Source organism: Clinocottus analis, unplaced genomic scaffold (genome assembly GCF_023055335.1).
Source record: "Clinocottus analis isolate CAN_PGR_092001 unplaced genomic scaffold, fCliAna1.0.p SCAF_5, whole genome shotgun sequence".
Taxonomy (NCBI): Eukaryota; Metazoa; Chordata; class Actinopteri; order Perciformes; family Cottidae; genus Clinocottus; species Clinocottus analis.
The window spans coordinates 17,310,167-17,328,982 of NW_027176207.1; the positions used below are offsets into that span (position 1 = coordinate 17,310,167).

Genomic DNA, 18,816 nt, shown 5'->3' on the forward strand with positions numbered 1-18,816 from the left:
TCAAAGGCGGCTATTACGTTTCCTCCTTAATGTATTGGACAAAACGAAATAGGACGACATAATTGTAATTTCGAGGACAGCGGGTTAACGCAGAGACCTGCTAAGCTCCCTCACGCTCCTGCTAAGAGTGCTCAATCAGCCTTTTCCCTGGTGTGCAGAGGATGTGAGTACCGAATAGGTTTCTCCTACCTGTCTCCCTGAGAGTAGATTATTAACTCCCAACTCACCCTGAAGAACTCTTTGGTCGAGCCAGAATCCAAAGTGCCGTAAGCGATGTCTGTCTGCTTTGCCAGGTCCTCGGCACTCTCGATGGGGGAGACCATCCTCTCCACGGTGAGGAAGGCAGCCAAGTTAGCCGTGTAGGACGAGATGATGATGAGGGTGAAGAACCACCACACTCCTCCAACGATTCGACCCGATAACGATCTTGGAGAGGAGGGGAGGTGGAGGAAGAATAGTTTCGGGGCGAGTTTGAAAGGATTAGAAAGCGGAGAGGATAGGAGGAAGAGGAAAAAGGAAGAGGAAAGGAAGAGGAAAGGGGGTAAAAAAAAAAAAAGAAAAAGAAAAAAGGAGGGAATTGCCAGAAAGAGCCAGGAAAAGGATTATCGGAGTGGTAAAACAAGGGTAAGGAGGAGAAAAAAAAGACAGAAAACAACCCGTCAGTGTTATAAAAAACACAGTGAAGGCGAAGTGAAATTGAAGGGATGAAATATGACTGAAGCATGGAGAGACAAGCCACCACCGTGGACACCAGACGTGCTGGTGAGCCGCCACACGGTGGAGCTCTGACAACACCCAAAACGCTCCACAGCTGTATTTACCCCTCATTAGTGCAGATTGCCTCATAAAGAAATCCCCCACGCTTGTGTTGACCAGCTTCGATACAGAAAAGATTGGCTGCTCCCGTCCCTCCTTCCCCACACGGGCCCTCTATTGTGTTTATTGGCGGGATAAAAAGGAAAAAGAGCCGCGGGTCCCCCGGCCGGCGAGGCGGCGGCGCCACTGTTCTTTCCTTGTTTGTGCGCTCGGGGGAGACAGATAGCCCGCTGCTCAGGAGCAGCAGAAGGTCGTGAGGAGAATCTTAAACCATAAATGCTGCATTGAGGAGAACAAACAAGATCTCCCCTCGGTGCGACTCAAACAGCAGAGGATACAAAACCCTCAGGCCTCGCTGTCAGAAGTGGAGAGAGAGAGAGAGAGAGAGAGAAAGAGAGGGGGAGTGAGGGAGAGATGGGCACATGAGAAGGGGAGGAGAGAGGGATCTGCAACAGTCAGTGTTTTCTTGGCTGGTATTTCCACTGTGTCTTATTGCAATCTGGCCATATTCCATTGTTCCCCATGTACACAGGAGTTCTCTCCATCCTGTAATCTCCAAGCATGTGCACCGTTTACAAAAAGGGCGGCAACATCCTTTTTCTCAATGGAATCCACACACAGTCAAAAAAGAAAGAAAGGAAAAAGAACCTTGATTAGCAGCACTGCTCAATAACTTTATTTTTTACATTGAGGGTCCTGTAATTGAATAAATAAGAGGGTTCTGCCAATAAAGTCTCACGCAGAACGGTCCCTCCAACCCCAGATTTGGTGCGGAAGCCTTCGTTTTGTCGGTCTGTGGCGAGTGCAAGTGCCTGTAGCGGCTAAGGCGACTTCCAATAGAGAAAGTGCTGCAGCAGAGCATGTCTGCTCCGCACACACAGGCAGCTTTGCCCATGAAATAGACTTACTTGACGTATTAGCTCTGGATTTGAATACAAATGACTTCCCTCTCTTTTTTTTCCGCCCACACTCCATTTTCCTTCTCCTTGAGAACGATTGAGGGTTGTTTTTTTTGTGTGGCTTTTGCACACAGAGAATTAGAACTGTAAAATAATGAGTAAGGGTGAGTTGTATCGTCTCCTTTCTCTCTCTGCTGCTTTACTTCCTTTTCCCACCTGCCAAAAATCCCCTCGTTCTCTCTATCAAACCGTCTCCATCTTTCTCTTTCGTGCTTTTTTCTTTTCTCCACACGAGCAGCGGTAGAAGCGCGTAATAATGGGACAAGCGGAGGAGTGTCTGTTTGCGTTCCCTCCATCCGTCTGGGTTGTGCTGATACCACGGACTTTGATCCGCAGTGACACACTGCCGTGTCTTGATGGGCCTGCAGTTAACACAAGGGATGGGGGAGGTTTTTTCTTCTTCCTCTATTCACCTTGAATTAATGATGGCAATTGAAAATGGACGCCACATCGTATATTTTATGATAACAAAGGCTCGATCACGAGGCTTTTACCCATCCATTAGCTATACCCGTTCGTCCTCGAGGGCCAATCCCGGCTGACATTGGGCGAGAGGCCGGATGCGCCTCGGACGGGTCGCCAGTCATTCACATGGCCGACACGCACGCAACCGTTTACATCTAGAGGCCATTTAGAGTCGCAAGTTAACCACATGTGTATAATACATTGTCATCCACCTTGAGATGATCATTTAACAAAATGTATTATTAAAGTACAGGGTCATAGTTGTTTCTGGGGTTTCTTAGATGCATCAAATAAGTGTACAGTTAAAAAAAAGAAAAAATGTCGACACAATCATTTTTAGCTTCAGCCTGCATCTTTGAAATGCTTATTGTATGTTGCTTTGTTCTTTACTTTTTACCCTTTTATTGGAAGTTAATCTCAGCTCTGACGTTGATGACTCTTGAATCATTTGCATTCATATTAATGAATGTGCCGATATCCAACTGTGGTCATTACAAGACGTTGTGTGCAATGCGAAAGCTCGACAAAAAAGAAAAAAAGAAAATCAAACAGTGTTCCAGTGCAGTTGTATGTAGTAAAAAAAAAAAAACGTTGGGGAAAACTTGAGTGTAATGATGTATGAGTTCAGCTTTCCCACGAGTGAAGGAAACAAGAAAAATCCAGACAGGGGAAGAATTAAAAGAAAGTGGAAACAAAACAGAAATTGGCTCCAGCGTTGGGGGAATGGGATTCATCGCAGCAGTCCAGAAGCCTCGGGGTATAAAGAATACTAAATGTACGTAGAAAAAAATGAAAGTTTTCAGCAATTATATAGCAATTAGTCAGCACTTTCCCCCTACTGGTTAAACTTGCTAAAGTTAAATTAATTTGTATTTGATGAAAGCTCTAAAGAGGTTGGCGTGGTCTAGATGTTGGCAAGGTGGCATTTCTGCACTCGCTTGCAGTATTTTATGTTATTAATCTCCGCTAAACACGTAGTTTATCAATTTAATATCTTAATTTACTTCACAAAGCAAGGGCCTTTCCCAACTAAAAACTCATTGTTCAATCCCACAGAAGTTTATTAAAAATCGAATACTCACAGTTTTAAAGTATACCACACGTGACAGGGCAATGTACAAAAACACGATGAACAAGACGTCAATCTATTTGATGCAACTGTGTAGCCATAACAATGTTGGCTTGGGTTTAAATATTTCACACAGCGTACGCCTCAAATCAATGCGTTCTCGCTCCCATTGAGTTTAATGAGCGATCACTGCCCAGACAAGACTTTCTCGCAATCTTTTCCTAACCAAGTTGTAGTTTGTTTTTTTTTGCCTAAACCTAACTTCCTGTGAAGAAGGGAGCTTACTTGAACGAAACATTCCACACTTCACTTTTTTCCTTTGATGTGAAATAAAAAGCAGCCGTGAGAGATGATTTGGTACGGAGTATATGTGTGTACGTGTGTGTGTGTATGTGTGTGTGTTTAGGTCTTCCAAGGGATTTAGGGAAAGTTTGTGGCACGCTGAGAAAAGGAATTAGGGGCAGAGAAGAGAACGCGGCAACATGAAGTGGAGGAGGTGATGAAGTGAAAGACAGGGAGAGCTCCGACCTTGAGCAGAGCCTAAATAAATGAGAAGGTGCGAGTCAGCTCCCAGGGTGTCACCTGCGGCGAGACCTCACCGTTTGACTTATTCATAGAAGACAGACTGTCACTCCGGATCCCGCTCTCTGTTTTCTGTCCGCAGCTGCCCTCCCCACCTCAACTGCTGCCTCGGCGTAATATTTACAGTCTGTGTATTACTGTAATTTCTAAAATGGTCACGTAAAAAGGTGCAAATCAAAGGATCTACCTGTACTGGAGTAGCACACATGGTGATTTTAATCTTTCCAATAACACTAGTACAACCAGTCATGTAATACTGCTGCTCTTTTCAATAATAATACTACTTGACTTTCACATATTACAGATGGCAAAACTCAACTCTCCTTGCTTATTTTTCAAACTAATCAAAGTCACACAATAGCAAAAACAGACTAACAGCAGCAGCCGTTTTCTGCGAGGTAAAATAATGGATTATTTCAATGGAGTCTGGTTTTGGTAAAAGCGTAGATGACGTCTTCAGTTCCGGTCAGAGTCATCGACTGTACAGCTTTTCTCACAGTAAAAAGGCAAATATGTGGTAATTATGTAACACTAAAGCCTGTATTGCTTTCTTTTAGGTCTGCCTTTGGTGAATAAAATATGTGTCCAGTGTCCACAGCAGTGCATTACTTACTCCAAACTGTCATGTGATACACTGACAATGGATAAGTACCTTAAACAACCCCACTTCAAAAGACGCAAACCATCCCTTTAACAAGCCACCGCCGTGAGTTATGTAACAAAAATAATTATCCTAACCCAAACCACACACAAAATAACCGAGTAGTTTTGTTACGTGGTGATAGCTCACGTTGTTGGACACACAAAAAAATGACAAACAACTTTTCGTAAGATGTCGTACGAACCCTTGTGAGAGGAAACCAGCTCACATGACAGCACTGGCTGCTGAGAAGGCGAGCGATATATCATCAAAGACGACTTTCAGCCTGGATGTTCTGCAGAACCCTTTGCTCCGGGTGCATCATTGTCCTTTTTACTCACGTAATTTTATTTTTATGCATATTTAAGGAGGATTATTGGAAGGAGCATGAGATCTGAGATTTTCATTGCCAGCGACTGCTTCTGTTGTACACACAATGACAATGAAAAACTGAGATAGCATCTGTCCATTAACTCCAGGTGACGGCTGCCAACCTTCTTTTGTTTTACCGTAAGTGGATCTGTTATTTCGCATTCATATTTAAAAAAAGACATGCACTCTTAATTTTTTCGGTCCATTAATTTCCGACAGAGTAATGAGAGAAACATTACGGGGATGTGTAGATGTACAGCGGAAAAGACTTCCTGGCTAAATGTGATTTAGTTTCAGGAGCAAGACTTTCATCCATTCAAAATGAATGCAGATCTGAGTGGGGACCCTCACATTGTGTTCAGAGATTAAATAAAGAGCAGCAAGATGATTGCTAGTGTAGGAAATGAGGAAAATTGTATCTGCTACTGAACATTATATGTATTTTTCAGACTTTTGTCTAATCTTTCATCTTTTCCTGTGAAATACTGTTTTGTTGTTTCTTTTATGGCCTCTAACATGGTTTAATTTAGCTCACAAAACCACATAAAAGATGCGATGGATGTATTAAAGGGTCACAAAGAAACAAAGGCAACGCAAATATGAATTTGAATGGCTAATGGGGTTGTTTGTTTTTGGTGAAAGCTACCTAATTAGCAATAGCGACCACAAAATCAAAGGGGGAGACCATGAAGTGGCTCTTGACTTTGAAGCTATAGACCTCCGCTGTACATATAGATGCAATCAGAGCCTCGAGCATTGGTGATAATTTGCAGGAAACGTGTGACGAATCAACCGAATGTGAAGAAGGACAAGCACTGCTGACACGAGCAATAAGCAATGCAGGAGAACCGCTGCGTGTCATTTGGATAACAGAGCTAATTGGCACTGAATTAATAGAATAATGGCAATCTTCCACACGGAACACTTGAAAGTCATTTATCCATTTTCAAAACGCAGCTTTTGTTGGCGTTAAAATTAAAAGTTATACACTTCATCTGCAGTCGTCGTGGTCTTCTTGCCATCAGTAACTATGTGCACACACTTGAGCTAATCAGGGCTAATCACACCAATCACAGCACCCTAAATTAGCTCGCCGGAGCTGTGGTAACTATGACTCAGCAGAAGAGTCAAAGAAGATTCATCGGAAGAGACTGAAGTGACTGAAAACACCTGGAATGACCGGTCACACCTGCATGGAGTGGCAGATGGCGGCCTTCACTCATATTCATATTTTCTGACTCGTGACACGCTGATGATGCGACATCCTGCCGTCTCAGGAGAAAATACCAGAATAACTGGAGTTCTATTCATCTGGGATTTGTAGTCAATTTAAACGACTATTGTGTCACCATTTCCTTTTAAGCTCCCCTCTTCTCCTTTTACCACGGAGACATTACCATCGGAGACCAGGATATTAATCACAGAATTAATTATTATGGGCTGCCTTGAGGGACCAGAGGGGACTATTAACCCTTATTAAGAGCGAGGAGAAGAGAGGAGGGGAAGATGTCTTGCGCTATTTCAACCTCTTCCGGTTGGAGCCGTGTCATGAAATTAGTAAAAAAGAAAGGAAAAAGAAAACTAAATATAGAATGATAATTCTCTGAGAGAAATGTTGCTGATGTTTCGGAGATAATCAGGCTCTGCGGGCCTTTTCTTCCTCGTGTGGTTCTACCGCTACAGCTTCGTCCGCTGAAGGCAAATAAGATGCAATAGCGATATTTTATGTCACTACAAAAGTCGTTATCCTGAAATTACAGAAGTGGCTAATCTAGTTTTACAGCTGGATTATCTCCCAGTTTAAACACTCAAAGCCCTCTGTTACTGGTGTAGCTCTGCTAACTGGTTTGGAGTTGTAGCTGAACAGTTTTTCTTTCAGTATTGTCAAATTTTGCAATTAAAAAGTGTAATGGTAAAATATAGCATAGTAATGTTATGTGTAGATAGAGTCTTACCGATTTAAGTGTTTCTCAGAGATTGTTGAACCAGGTGGAAGTAGTTCAAAGGGCCTGTTTTCCTTACTTATGTATATGAGGGGGGGTCGTAAACAGATTGGGGGTTGATTTCCCAGGGCAAAGGAAAATGTAACTTCTTTGATCTCAAGGATCAAGGGACAAGAGGTCAAACACCTGCCATGACTCAGTGTTTTTCTTTGTGTCGCCGTGTCTTGGAGGCGTAACCCTCAACATGTATAAAGTAGGGTTGAGACTGTTGTTTCATTGACTCTTGTGTCCCAGACTGCTCTGAGTGGCTGTTGTATACTATTCCTTCTTGCCAGAATAAACGGACGAAAGACAATTTTGATTCAGAGACTCCATTCCTCCTTCGCAGATCGACAGAGAAACTCTTCCATCATAAAAGGTAAAGACTGACTGGAACCAGTGAAGATTAGAAGAAGAAAATGTTCTTGCGTGATCAAACATACGCATGCGGGATAGGCGCTTCGCCTCAGCCGACCAGACGAATCCAGCGAGCATTAAGCATTGATTTCAAAACAGTTAACGGCATCAAACTGTCGGGTTGTTTAGTTGTGAGAATCTATATTCCAACAACAGACTCAAGTTCATCAACTTACTTAACGGTCGGCGTAGATGAAGACAAATGTGCATGTATTTGAAATTGATCGAAGGCTTTGTTTTTTTTTACGAGGAACCGCAGTCATCAGTTTACACGGTCGCTCGTTAAACTGAAACACTGGCGGCTCCTATGGCTGCAAGCCGTTAAACGTGTGGACTTCCACTGGGCTGATGAGAACCGCTCGTGTTTGTAGAGCTCATTTAAAAACCCAATGAGCTCAAAACTCTGAGTCTTTCACATCCTGTACACCAGTGTTTTTCAACCTTTTTTAAGCCGCGGCACATTTTCTACAGTAAAAAAAAATCCCGAGGCAGACTAACAACAAGAAAAGTTACAAAACGTCACATTGTTGCATATACACACATAATACAGCATATATGCGAGGTAATTATTGCGCTATCTACTGGCATGGAAGAGTATTTAATGACTCGGCCAGCCACTATATGCAGGCTCAGACGCTCAACAATGGAAATTTATTTGCGACAACTTGAATAATATCTTTTTTGGACCGATTAAGGGAAATTGGACATTTTCCCACGGCACACCTGACTATCTCTCACGTCACACTGGTGTGCCGCGGCACAGTGGTTGAAAATCACACACAACCACAGATCATAATCACACTGACTCTTATGCTCATAATATGTGGAACATAACATGTATTGATCTGGCCGCTAAATATTGGGCCACATGCGACACGTCGTCATGGTCGTCACAGTCGTCACAGGGTCTACTTCTCTCTCCCTGCTCATGCTGCACTTTTCAGGTGGATGAACATGTAGCCCCCTTTAAAAGTTTCAGAGACTGAGCAGCATGCAGACTGAGCCTCCACCGTCCGGCCATCTCGCCCGCGACCGCGACACATGAGCGAGCGCCGCGGCCCTCGCCCCAAGTTTGTCCCTTTCACCTCTGCCCTTGTCGCTCCCTCCACGCCTTTCTAATCTCCCTCCCTCCCCGTGTGAGGGGATTTGCATGTTGCCCTGTCAGGCTAAACTGGAGTGGAAGCGCTCCTGAGCTCTGGGGGCTGTGTGCTGCTGGATTGGGAGAGGCCCATGGGATTAGCAGTGACAGGAAGGGGGGAATGCAGTAGGGACCACAGCCAGAGACAGAGAGGTTTGAAATGTAGACTTTTCATTCTGACGCCGACATTGTTGTGCGGTTTTAAAGTCCTTATCTGCAGTACACAGGCGGAGATGTGGCGAGCGCTGGTGGTTATGGGGGTTGGTGGTGGGGGGGTGGACTGCACACATGTGAACAAAGCAAGTGTACTCGTTAAATAAGTGTGCTTAATCACAGTCACAGGCCCACTGTAGTCTCCTCTGAAGGTTGCTTACGTGAGGCCGGGCTAATGTACCTCGGGATCCTCCATCTGTTCTCCTCTGGTGTGGGGGCGGCTGAAAGATACAGGCTGGTTTGGTCCACCTTTCATCTCCTAAAATCTTAGCAACTCTATTACAGTACATGTCCGTAAGGGCTTAAAGCAAATAAAAGAAGTATTATATGAAATTCTTGAAAGTAACAACACAGGCCATTATAGCGGTCGCTTAAAATAACCCAAACAATCCATCAGCTGGAACTTTAAGCTCGACAAAGCCATTCAAACAGATAAGAAAGGCTTTACAGGAAATGAGAAACCAAGAATTACAGGCTTTACCAGTCCATAAGTTTGACCGTTACAATTAGGGCTGCACAATTATGGCCCAAAGGATAATCACGATTGCTTTTGATTAATATTAAGAGCACAAATTACTTTCATTACACGTTCCGATTTAAATAAACAGTCCGTATTCACAATGCCTCTCCCAAGGCAAAATAAAATCAACAGAGCAGTGCTTTCACTTCTCTCACCGCACAAATTCAGTGCATTTAATTTTGCCTTCACTGGACTGCAGCAGCGGCATTGCCCCGTGGTGGCGGGCTGTTAGTTTAGAAAGCGTTTGGTTTGATATGCAGCGGAGTTTATATGAGCGGAACAAAGAATTTAAACATCAATATCGCAGTCAATCCTGTTCATTTAAATGCGGGGAGTCGATTAATTGTGCAGCCCTACGGACAGTAGATGTGAGCAGAGAGAATGCCGGAGTGCGATGACGGACAGGAAGCCTGATCTTTGACTGAAAAACAAAGACGACCAGCTGTTAAATGCTGGACAGGAACACAGACAGACAGTTACGCGTACCAGCCCCTAATTTCTCCACCCTTCTACCAAAGTACTCCATCTTTACCTTTAGTCTCAAGCCCATAGGATGCTGGGTTTGAGTCTCGTAATTTGGACAAAAGGGAAGAGAAGTCACAGACACGGTGAAACACAACACCTCGACGGTGTGTTCTCAATGAATCACACATGTTTAATATACTACGGAGCAGACAGCGGCTCTGCAGAACCACGGTCGCCAGTGTAACTGGAGCTCCGGTAGAGTAGACAGACGTGAGGCGCACGAGGGCGAAGCCGCAACTGCCGAAGCTGACAGACGCAGAGACAACCTAATTCCCTTACAAGCAGACAACGTAGTGTATGCAAGTCAGACAGTGAGGAACAATATGGCTGCAGAAGAGAGAGTGAGAGAGAGAGGAAGACAACAAAATCAATACTGGCAGAAACACTCTCTCTCTCTCATACACAAATACACTGCGTGAACACAAAACAAGTGCGATGCCACAGTGCATGTGCAGGTAAACACACAGCATGAGCAGCAGACACAAAGTGCAACACATGAGGCCGTAGCTAACAGCACAACACACACTTGATATCTAATACTATACTACAAATATTACTATCTGTGTTATACTATAGTTCTCATGCAAATTGTCACTCATATACAGCAGGTTGTGTGCAATAACTTACTTAACTAACTAAGCTATTGGTAAGATGACGTACATTTTGGTGGATGAAAACCTCATGTCCCCAAAATGTCAGTGTAAGAGAAAATTAGGGTGCTTTCACAAGCCAATAATTAGTTTGTTTTAATTGGTTCAACCCCTGAAGGTGAGTCTTCGTCCGGTGCAGTTTGTTTGAGCCGTTGTGACTTCTGGTATCGCACTCTGGTGCAGACCGAAACTACAGGTTCGAGATCACCGGCGAGAGATGCGCAGACAGAGTTGCAGGAAGTGCAAAAAAAGTAAGATGGGCACGGAAAAATGACTTAACGTAACTTCTGCAGAAGTCTGAATAATGACATTCATAAAGTCATTTGAGATAAACTGGAGGAGAAGGGATTCGTGCACACAGTCAAACAGAGTCAAAGTGAAAAGCTATTTCGAAAAAAAGAAAAATTTCAAAGTCTAAGATTCCCTCGATAGAAGCTCTTGAGACTAAAAACATACTTTTCTCCTTCCCACGTGCCCCTCAGAATATATTTTTTTTGGTTCTGCTTTAATTTGTGCACCGTGATACCAAACCAGTCAAACAAGAAAACAAACCAAAAGTATAAATTTCACTCTCATTCGGACGAGCCAAATGGACGTTGGCTTGTGAAAGCTCTCTAAGAAATGAGTTTTGTAATTAGTTGAAGCGTAAAGGGATAGTTGTGTATTTTAGAAAATGCTCTTGTATGGGTTAAGTAAGGAGCTGGAGCTTAGCATAAAGACAGGAAGCAGCTGGAGACAGCTACAACACCTCTAAAGTTCACGATATCACACAGATCTTGTTTTAAGCAACACTCGGGGCGTGACTCAACAACCCTCCAGATAGAAATTAGCATGTCTACTATTTCTTTAGTAAACAAAAGCTAACAGCATGGAGCTTCTTGAACCGTTGGGTGGACCAATAAGTTGTTGTTTCTATTGAGGTAGTTACATCATACAACTCAGCATGTACTTTCTGTTTATGACCAAATACAAAGAAGATAAATGTTAATCAGTGAGTTTTAAAGATGTTTGTAGGCATCTATGTGAATATTAAACAGCGTTATTAAGCTAGTTGTTTAGACCTGCTTTCTGTCTTCATGCTAAGCTAAGTTAAACCGTAAGAAAGTCTTATTGTGTTCATCTTTCAGGTCAACCAACATAGAACTACAATATTCAAAACCTTAATTTAAGTCAATCTGAAATTAGTTTGAGAGAACACAATTATGAGGTTTCCACGGGATAACAGTAATAAACTACAGTATGAGTAAATACAATAATATAGACATCCCAGAGTTATCATTATTATTTCCATGGAAGATGCAATTTAAATGTGAATGTTAGTTGTCCCTCAAGCAAAGGACACACTGCATAGCTGTTAGGATTGTGAACATATTAAAAATCTTAATTACAGCAGATTATTTTCCATCTCTTGTTGCACATATTGTCTGAATTAAAAAAGTTAACTGTTATTTTCGTGCCAATGACAACTAAACATGATTAACGACAGTATGTTCTTTCTTCTGCTTTTTACACTGTCACAGGCTACTGCTCTTCGCTGCGGGGTGTCTAGACGTGCCCAGTTTGTGTCAATCAAACATGTTTAATATGATGATAAAGGTCTTAACAGGATTGGCAGGCGAGGGATTTAAGGACTCGTCCAGACAATCCACTTGGACGTGATGGCAGATAGCGATTATAATTGGCCCAAAAGTCATGTAATGTGCCCCCAGCCACAAGACAAAAACAACAATGAATCAGCGGGACTTAGTTATTGGATGTTTTGGAGCAAACATCCAGTAACTGTTGTACGTTTTTTCAGAAGAAAGTCTTTGACAGTTCCATAAAAGTGTGTCTTACCTGGGGGAGATGTCACAGCCCTGCTGCATGAAGGCGCCTAGGGAGAACCAGAGGGAGTTGAAGATACCAAATTCATTGGGGGGCTGATCGCTTGGCGGACCGTCGGTGCCCTCTTCGGGCTCCTCGGTGTGCCATTCGTACGGGCTGAAGCGGCTGACCAGGAAGAGCACCACGCTCACGCCGATATAGGCGAACACGATGCACATCCAGATCTCGTAGGCCAACGGGTCCAGGAAGGAGAACACCCCCGGTTTGGATTTTTGGGGTTTCTTGATCATGATGGAAATGCCCAGCGACATGAAGGGCTTGGAGAAGTCGATCACCTCCTCCCGGACCAACGTGATAGTCAAAGGGGCCACAGCGATTTCCGCTTTCTGCGGGGATTTAGATGAAAAGGAATTTGATCAGCCGTCTGAATGAGCCGCCTCTGAGAGCAACTCTGAATCCAAATGATGACAGATAAACAAAAAGCAAATGATGGATCATCTCTCTGAGCTGAGCCATGCAACAATCAAACATCACTTAGTCACAGATATGACACGCCGAAGGCCGATAACCAACCAGCCATCCTAAAACAAAACAACAACAATTACCCCCATTTCTTTTTTATCCTCAGCTCATGTCGTATATATCTGATTTTCTCCCTGAACAAAGCTCAAAGACATTAAGTTCAGACGTCGCCTGAATTCATCTCGGAGTGATCAAGTTTTAGAAAGAACGGGAAAGAAAGGAAATTGAAAAATACATTTCCGAAACCCTCTCTAATGCTGAGAGGCTTAGCTGAAACTCTGGGAGAATCAGCAGGGAGGATAAAATAATGTGTCAGAAAGAAATGCTTACAGTACAGGAAGGCAAAAAAAAAGATACGGCGACCTCCGAGGTCCGCAGCTGTGGAGAAGTTCACACTGGCTTGCTGAGAATCCACAAACCAGATTACAGTTAGTGACTTAGCAACACTCGTGACCTTGTCCGCCTGGCTCGGGAGCAAAGGGCTTAATATCAGCAAGAATTTAAGGTTTCATTACGGCCATCGGACACTTAAGGAGCCAGGAAAGAAGAAAACAAGGACGAGGGAAAGAAAATGAAAGAGATTTAAGTTCTTTCATCCTCAGCAGAATGAACTAAGATGACAGCCTCGGGGCATTCGGTGAGCGCTAAAATACATGGGAGGTTAAAAGGCGGCAGGGCTATTGTGGTCTTTTTACTCAGGGAAAGCCGGGTAAGAGCTGAATGGTCTCTCAGCAAAGTCTTGGACAGGAAAGCGCTGACAGCTTCCATGTCCTCAGACACGAATGCTGCAGAAAAAAACGCCAGCTTCCCCTACGCCCTAAATCACACACCCTATAGTACGATACACACCGGAGCACAGCATATATTTTCAAATACACACTGTTGTGCTATACTTGTGAGGGCATGACATTGTTGATTCTCTACATCCTGGTCAACTTCTACCCTTTTCCCACTTTTATCTATATTAAACGAACGGAAAAAAAAGGTAATTAGTCTCCTTTACCATTGCCAGTCGAGTCTTTCTGTTTTGTTTTTTCAACGTAACGAACGCGTAGGATAATAGGGTCATTAATCCATGGAAGTGTTACGTTGGTTACTTCACTGTGTCGATGATCAGCAAGCAGTCAGATTACTGTGTCTGTCAATGCAGTGCAGATCACATCCAACTCGCTGAATTAAGGGTTTATTTAGACCAAACCGGAGCCTGTGATTGGTTGAACAGTGGAAGGACAAAACCTAGATGGTCGGTGATGAGTTTTATTTTGTGTCTGTCAGAAATGACAGTGATACATTTGGTCTGTTTAAAAATTATAGTAATTTTCCAAATCCCTGCGGATTTGATCTATTTTACATTCACTTCAGGACATTTCATATCCAGTAGCATCACCTCGGAAAGGGGAGAAAATGTGCGCGTTCACCCGGGTATCATGTTTCTATCACTGCCGAAAAGCCAGATGTTAGTGGGTGGTAATGGGTTTTTTTTGTCAAGTAGGAAATCAGCTGTGTGTGTTCATCCAAAAAAACCTTCACATTTCTACCTTTAAGCACAGAAAGTCATCATGTGGAATATTTTGCATGTAAGAATTAGTACAAAGATAACGATGAGATCAAAACTATGACTGCAAAAGAAACAAAATGCTGAGAATATACATATTAACGTTGAAGGTATTTAGCCCATCATGTCTTCCGCTCAAAGCAAAGCTGCAGGACAGGAAGTGTTTCTGCTTGTTAAAGAGATGAGAACAGCAGAGAGCACAGCAGCACTTTTTATTCCTGTGCTTTGGACCAACCTGGTTAGTCTTTACACCAAAAGTGCAGTGTACTGCTTGATCAGTCCTGACATCCCGAAACCGCGCCTCTCCTTGCACTCGGTGAGTCACGACAGCACCGAAGAGGCCGGGCGAGGAAAATGCTGCTATGTGAAAATGCCACTTATCTCATCAGAGGGGGAAAAAAGGACTGGAAAAACGGTGGTTTCTCTTTTTGGACTGAATACAGTTGAAACTCATTTATATCGCTGCACATAATTTCCTGCGCACATGAGAAGGTTTTCTGGGAAAAGCCATCTTCAAAATTGAACAAAGGTTCAATTCTTCTATTGTCTTAATTAATTCAACCTTAAATTAACCTAAATCCAGTGTGAATGACCATATTTGGACTTTAATTTCTTTCTATTCCGTTTCAGTTCAAGGACAAAAACACTCATCTCTTTCCTCACTTTGATGTCTTTTCAGGCCATGAAATCCCGCCATCACCGCAAACCTGAAGCCTCGGCTTTGATCCCACTGCATGGTCAGCAGCAGAAAGACACCTCGCTCACCCCCAAATCAAATCGTCACTTCGGAGATTCTCTAACAAGCTCAAACCTCTGCTTTTCCTCTTCAACCCCCTCCAAAAGCTCAGCTCTCATGCTGCCTGCTCACATTAATACCATCAGTTTATTTACAGTTTCAGTTCAGGTGGGTTTGATTGTCAACACCGTACACATGGAACGGGAAAGGCAGAGTTTGACTCAGATCAAGTCAAACTCTGTAGATCAAGAAATACTGTTGGTGCAGAGACTCCTTGTCCTGTTAGACGCACACCGATCAAATGCAAAGAAAGAACAAGATTGCAGAGTAAAACATGATGGTTTGTTTATATATAGTTAATATGTTTCTCAAAGGCCTTTACTTTGTGCGAGCCATAACTTTAATAGTGGATATTATTTGAGAATGCATGCTATGTTGTTTCCATATTGACATTTAAACCAGCATAAATGCATTAAGTCATGTCATTATGGCCGTATTAGCTTTATAAAAGGTCATTGGAATAACAAATGGACGTATTGTTCCGTTAAACATATCTTTGCTTTTATGAAAGCCTCTGCTTACTGTTTCAGATGAAATAATTTGACTTTGATGACCATTTTCTGTCCATTTTCAGCCTTAAGAACCAATCTCTCTGTCAAAAGCCAGATGCCGCACACATTTATTATTCGCCCCAACGCATAAGAAGAAGAATATTGTCTCCTAATACCATCTTGAATCTTACTGACACATTTTGAATGAGATGAGTCAGCTCATTCCTGTGGAGAAGAATCACTTCCCGACTGCCAAAGAGTAAAAAAAAAAAAAAAACAAGCTCCTACCCCGTACACCAGCTCCCCGACCATGCCGTTCCAGATCTTTGTCTCCGGGTCCCTGGCGCCGTATTTTCCGTCAGGAACGATGGAGATTTTGTACTTGATGCCGATGTGTTTGGCGATCTCCGAGGCCAGGTCCACGCAGTATCCCTCGTACTGGTCGTTGCCCTCGTACATCTCCCAGTTCTTCTTGAGCATCACATAGGGACCCTCCTACACAAGGGACCATAACCAGTGAACCAAACCGTCAGACAGACAGACACACGGACACGAGGGCTGGCACAGTGGCTCGTTGACACACCGACAGGCGAAAGAATGAATAGCAGGAACTGCGGCTCACACCGACCAGGGTTGAGGTTACAGGTACCCGGCGGTGGAGGTTTTGACCACTGGGAGTGCTATGGAGCGATGTTGTGATGAGCGGGCCCTCGTTTGTTTGGTTGCAGTCTGTGCAGAAGCATGCAGCGATGCGTCGTTGCTGATGGTTTCATGCTATCTCGTTTGAAAGACATTTGGTGGCAGTAACACCTCTCGAAGCAGGACAATACTTCTGGCTCGCAAACATGATTGTAAGCGTCAGCTTTTGGGTGAGAAACTCTTGTTCTGTGTTATTTTACCATGCAACCCCTCAAGGTATCTTCAGTTTCAGTTCAGTCAGTTCATGACATTTATTTTCTTCTGTCCTGATCATCATGACAAACTTGATATGTCTGGAAGGAATAAAACAGTTTGATATTTTTAAAGCTGCACCATTTATGACGTTACTGAAAAAAATACTTAAAGCAACAGCGTCTATCATCGTCGCATTTTTCAACCGCATCATGTCCACGTGATCAACGTTCCTGCGCTATGATGAGAAGGTGGACTGCATCATGATGTCATGGCACCACAGACGCCAAATTCAATCGTCCAAAATTTAAACAGAAACCAGAATCAATTTTAAAAGCATAACTTTAAACTCAGTTACTGGATGTTTCTAAATGAAATGCACCCTGGGAGTCAACTTTTCTGTGTATGTTGTAATGTACATGTTATTTTTTTTTTTACCTTCTTTCAAAGAACCACATACTTTCTAACACAGTTGTTCATCTTTCCGATTAAAAAGTCAACCAGGAGAATTGTATCTCCGTTCAGGCTGTGGAAGTGATCCAACCGGCTTTTCCTTCAGGAACTCTGAATCTCTATAACTTAAACACGTCCCTTTCTACTTCCATCTCAGTGTACCAGAGTAAAAATACAATGCATAGCGCAGCTTTAAATGTGGTGATTTTAATATAACTTGATCCCAGCTGCAGAAAGGGACGCATGTGTCATCATGACGACAGCCTCACGCTGCATATACACACAGCACCAGGAAGGTGGGGGGGAACGCGTTAATGTGGATGCATGATACAAAGAGACTCAAAGAGAAGGAAGGAAAGTGTAACTGAGCAGAAGCCGGGGCTGACACAGAGCTAAAGGGAAGTGAGAAATGAGCTGCAGTCAGACTGAATGACTTAATACCTCGAACAAGCCTGACTCGACTTGAACCCTTACAGTAATCAGGGGCGGCAACATCGGTCTCCGCTGTGACCAGCAGGAGGTTATAGATCACTTGATTTGCTGCTGTTGAGAACTTGTAAACCTCATATTTCCAAACAAATTACTTTTGTCACGGATTTCATGTTGAGAACGGGGAGCAATTTAGTGTGAGATGTGTTTTCTTGACATCGCCCCGGGCCAAAGCAAGGTAAACCAAAGACTCCTCAGTGGGAAGAGAATGCAAATGCTCGGATGAGACCGCGGAGGCACGAAAATGTTACTGTGCGGCATAATGATGGCACGTTGTTGCAGTTTTTTGTCAAAATACGACGACACAATTTCGGTTTCACGACACGCTGCTGGAGCATGAAGAACACTGACGTTTTCTTTTTATTTGTGGGTTATGATGCATCATAATGCGTTAATAATGCAAACTATTTGTAAAGGTTATTCCAAAATTGTCAGATAAAGATGAACCTTTAACTAAAACATTACCATCATTCTGTACTTTTGCACATTGAAGGTATTGCAGTCTCTGATCCTCCGACCTTGGGGAGGTATCCCGTTGTGTATGAGATGAGTTTGTTGTCATTTGAAAAACGTATTTTGGAATATATTCACCACCTCAAACTATAAAAATAAAGGTTTGAATCCAGATTTTGACAATTTGACACACACTTCGACAAAACAAGTAAGAGCAAAATACAAAGGACCGAAGTAAAGACCATTTTTTGTTTTCAGTTCATACTCTTCTTTCGGGGAAACATATTTCCAAACAAATTTGCAGGTATTTAAACTAATTCCCAGGCTGCCGGGCGTTGTACGTTTCTGCAAACCATAGAATTGAATGTCAACGTTTTTGCATTCGGTCTCAGCGACTGACGTACAAAGAGCGACGCACAGAGAAGTGACGAAGTAAATCGAGTGTTATTCAAAGTTGAGTTGTATAATGAGAAGTACAACAACCCAGAGAGTCCAAGTTGAGTTGGGAGGTTTGATGGATGGGTCAAACAAAACTGACCTTTTACCCAGGGGGCCGCTGTTCGAGTCCCGTGTGAAACCAAAAGTACAGTTAATGTCAATTTGATGCCTATTACGCAACGTAATTAGGCTTTTTAATACTTAACATGACTCAAGAAAGTCCGCTCAGAAATGGTGGTTATTTATTTACAATATTCAAGCTGTGACGTTATTATTTCAACACAAGCCATGATCTTTTTTCTAACCTTAACCAAAATCTTCTTGTTTCCTAAACCACCCACGTGGCGTTGTGCGTTTTCTGCAAGCGCTGATATGAAACACGTTTATGAAACCTGCTTTTGGTTCAGAAATGTTGACATTCGGCGCAATAGGTGTGTGTTTCTCGCAACTGGGTTGAACCCTGAGCCTTATGGGATCATTTTCTTTGTAATTAATAACAAAAAACAGGCCATCAGCATAAAACTTCCACACCTGATGGCTTTTACTGTCCTACAAG

General features: G+C 43.0%; 1 protein-coding gene across 5 annotated transcripts in view; it reads right to left on the reverse strand.

The window, feature by feature from the left end:
- The window catches only part of LOC137802153 (glutamate receptor 4), a 101,658-nt gene that overhangs the window by 11,663 nt on the left and 71,179 nt on the right, over positions 1-18,816 (reverse strand). For all 5 annotated transcript variants that reach the window (XM_068599771.1, XM_068599769.1, XM_068599768.1 and 2 more), the window contains 3 exons: positions 15,825-16,031; positions 12,185-12,558; positions 228-426 (listed from right to left, as the gene is read on the reverse strand). In XM_068599771.1, coding sequence (XP_068455872.1) covers positions 228-426; positions 12,185-12,558; positions 15,825-16,031 — 780 coding nt within the window. The remainder of the gene's footprint in view (positions 1-227; positions 427-12,184; positions 12,559-15,824; positions 16,032-18,816) is intronic.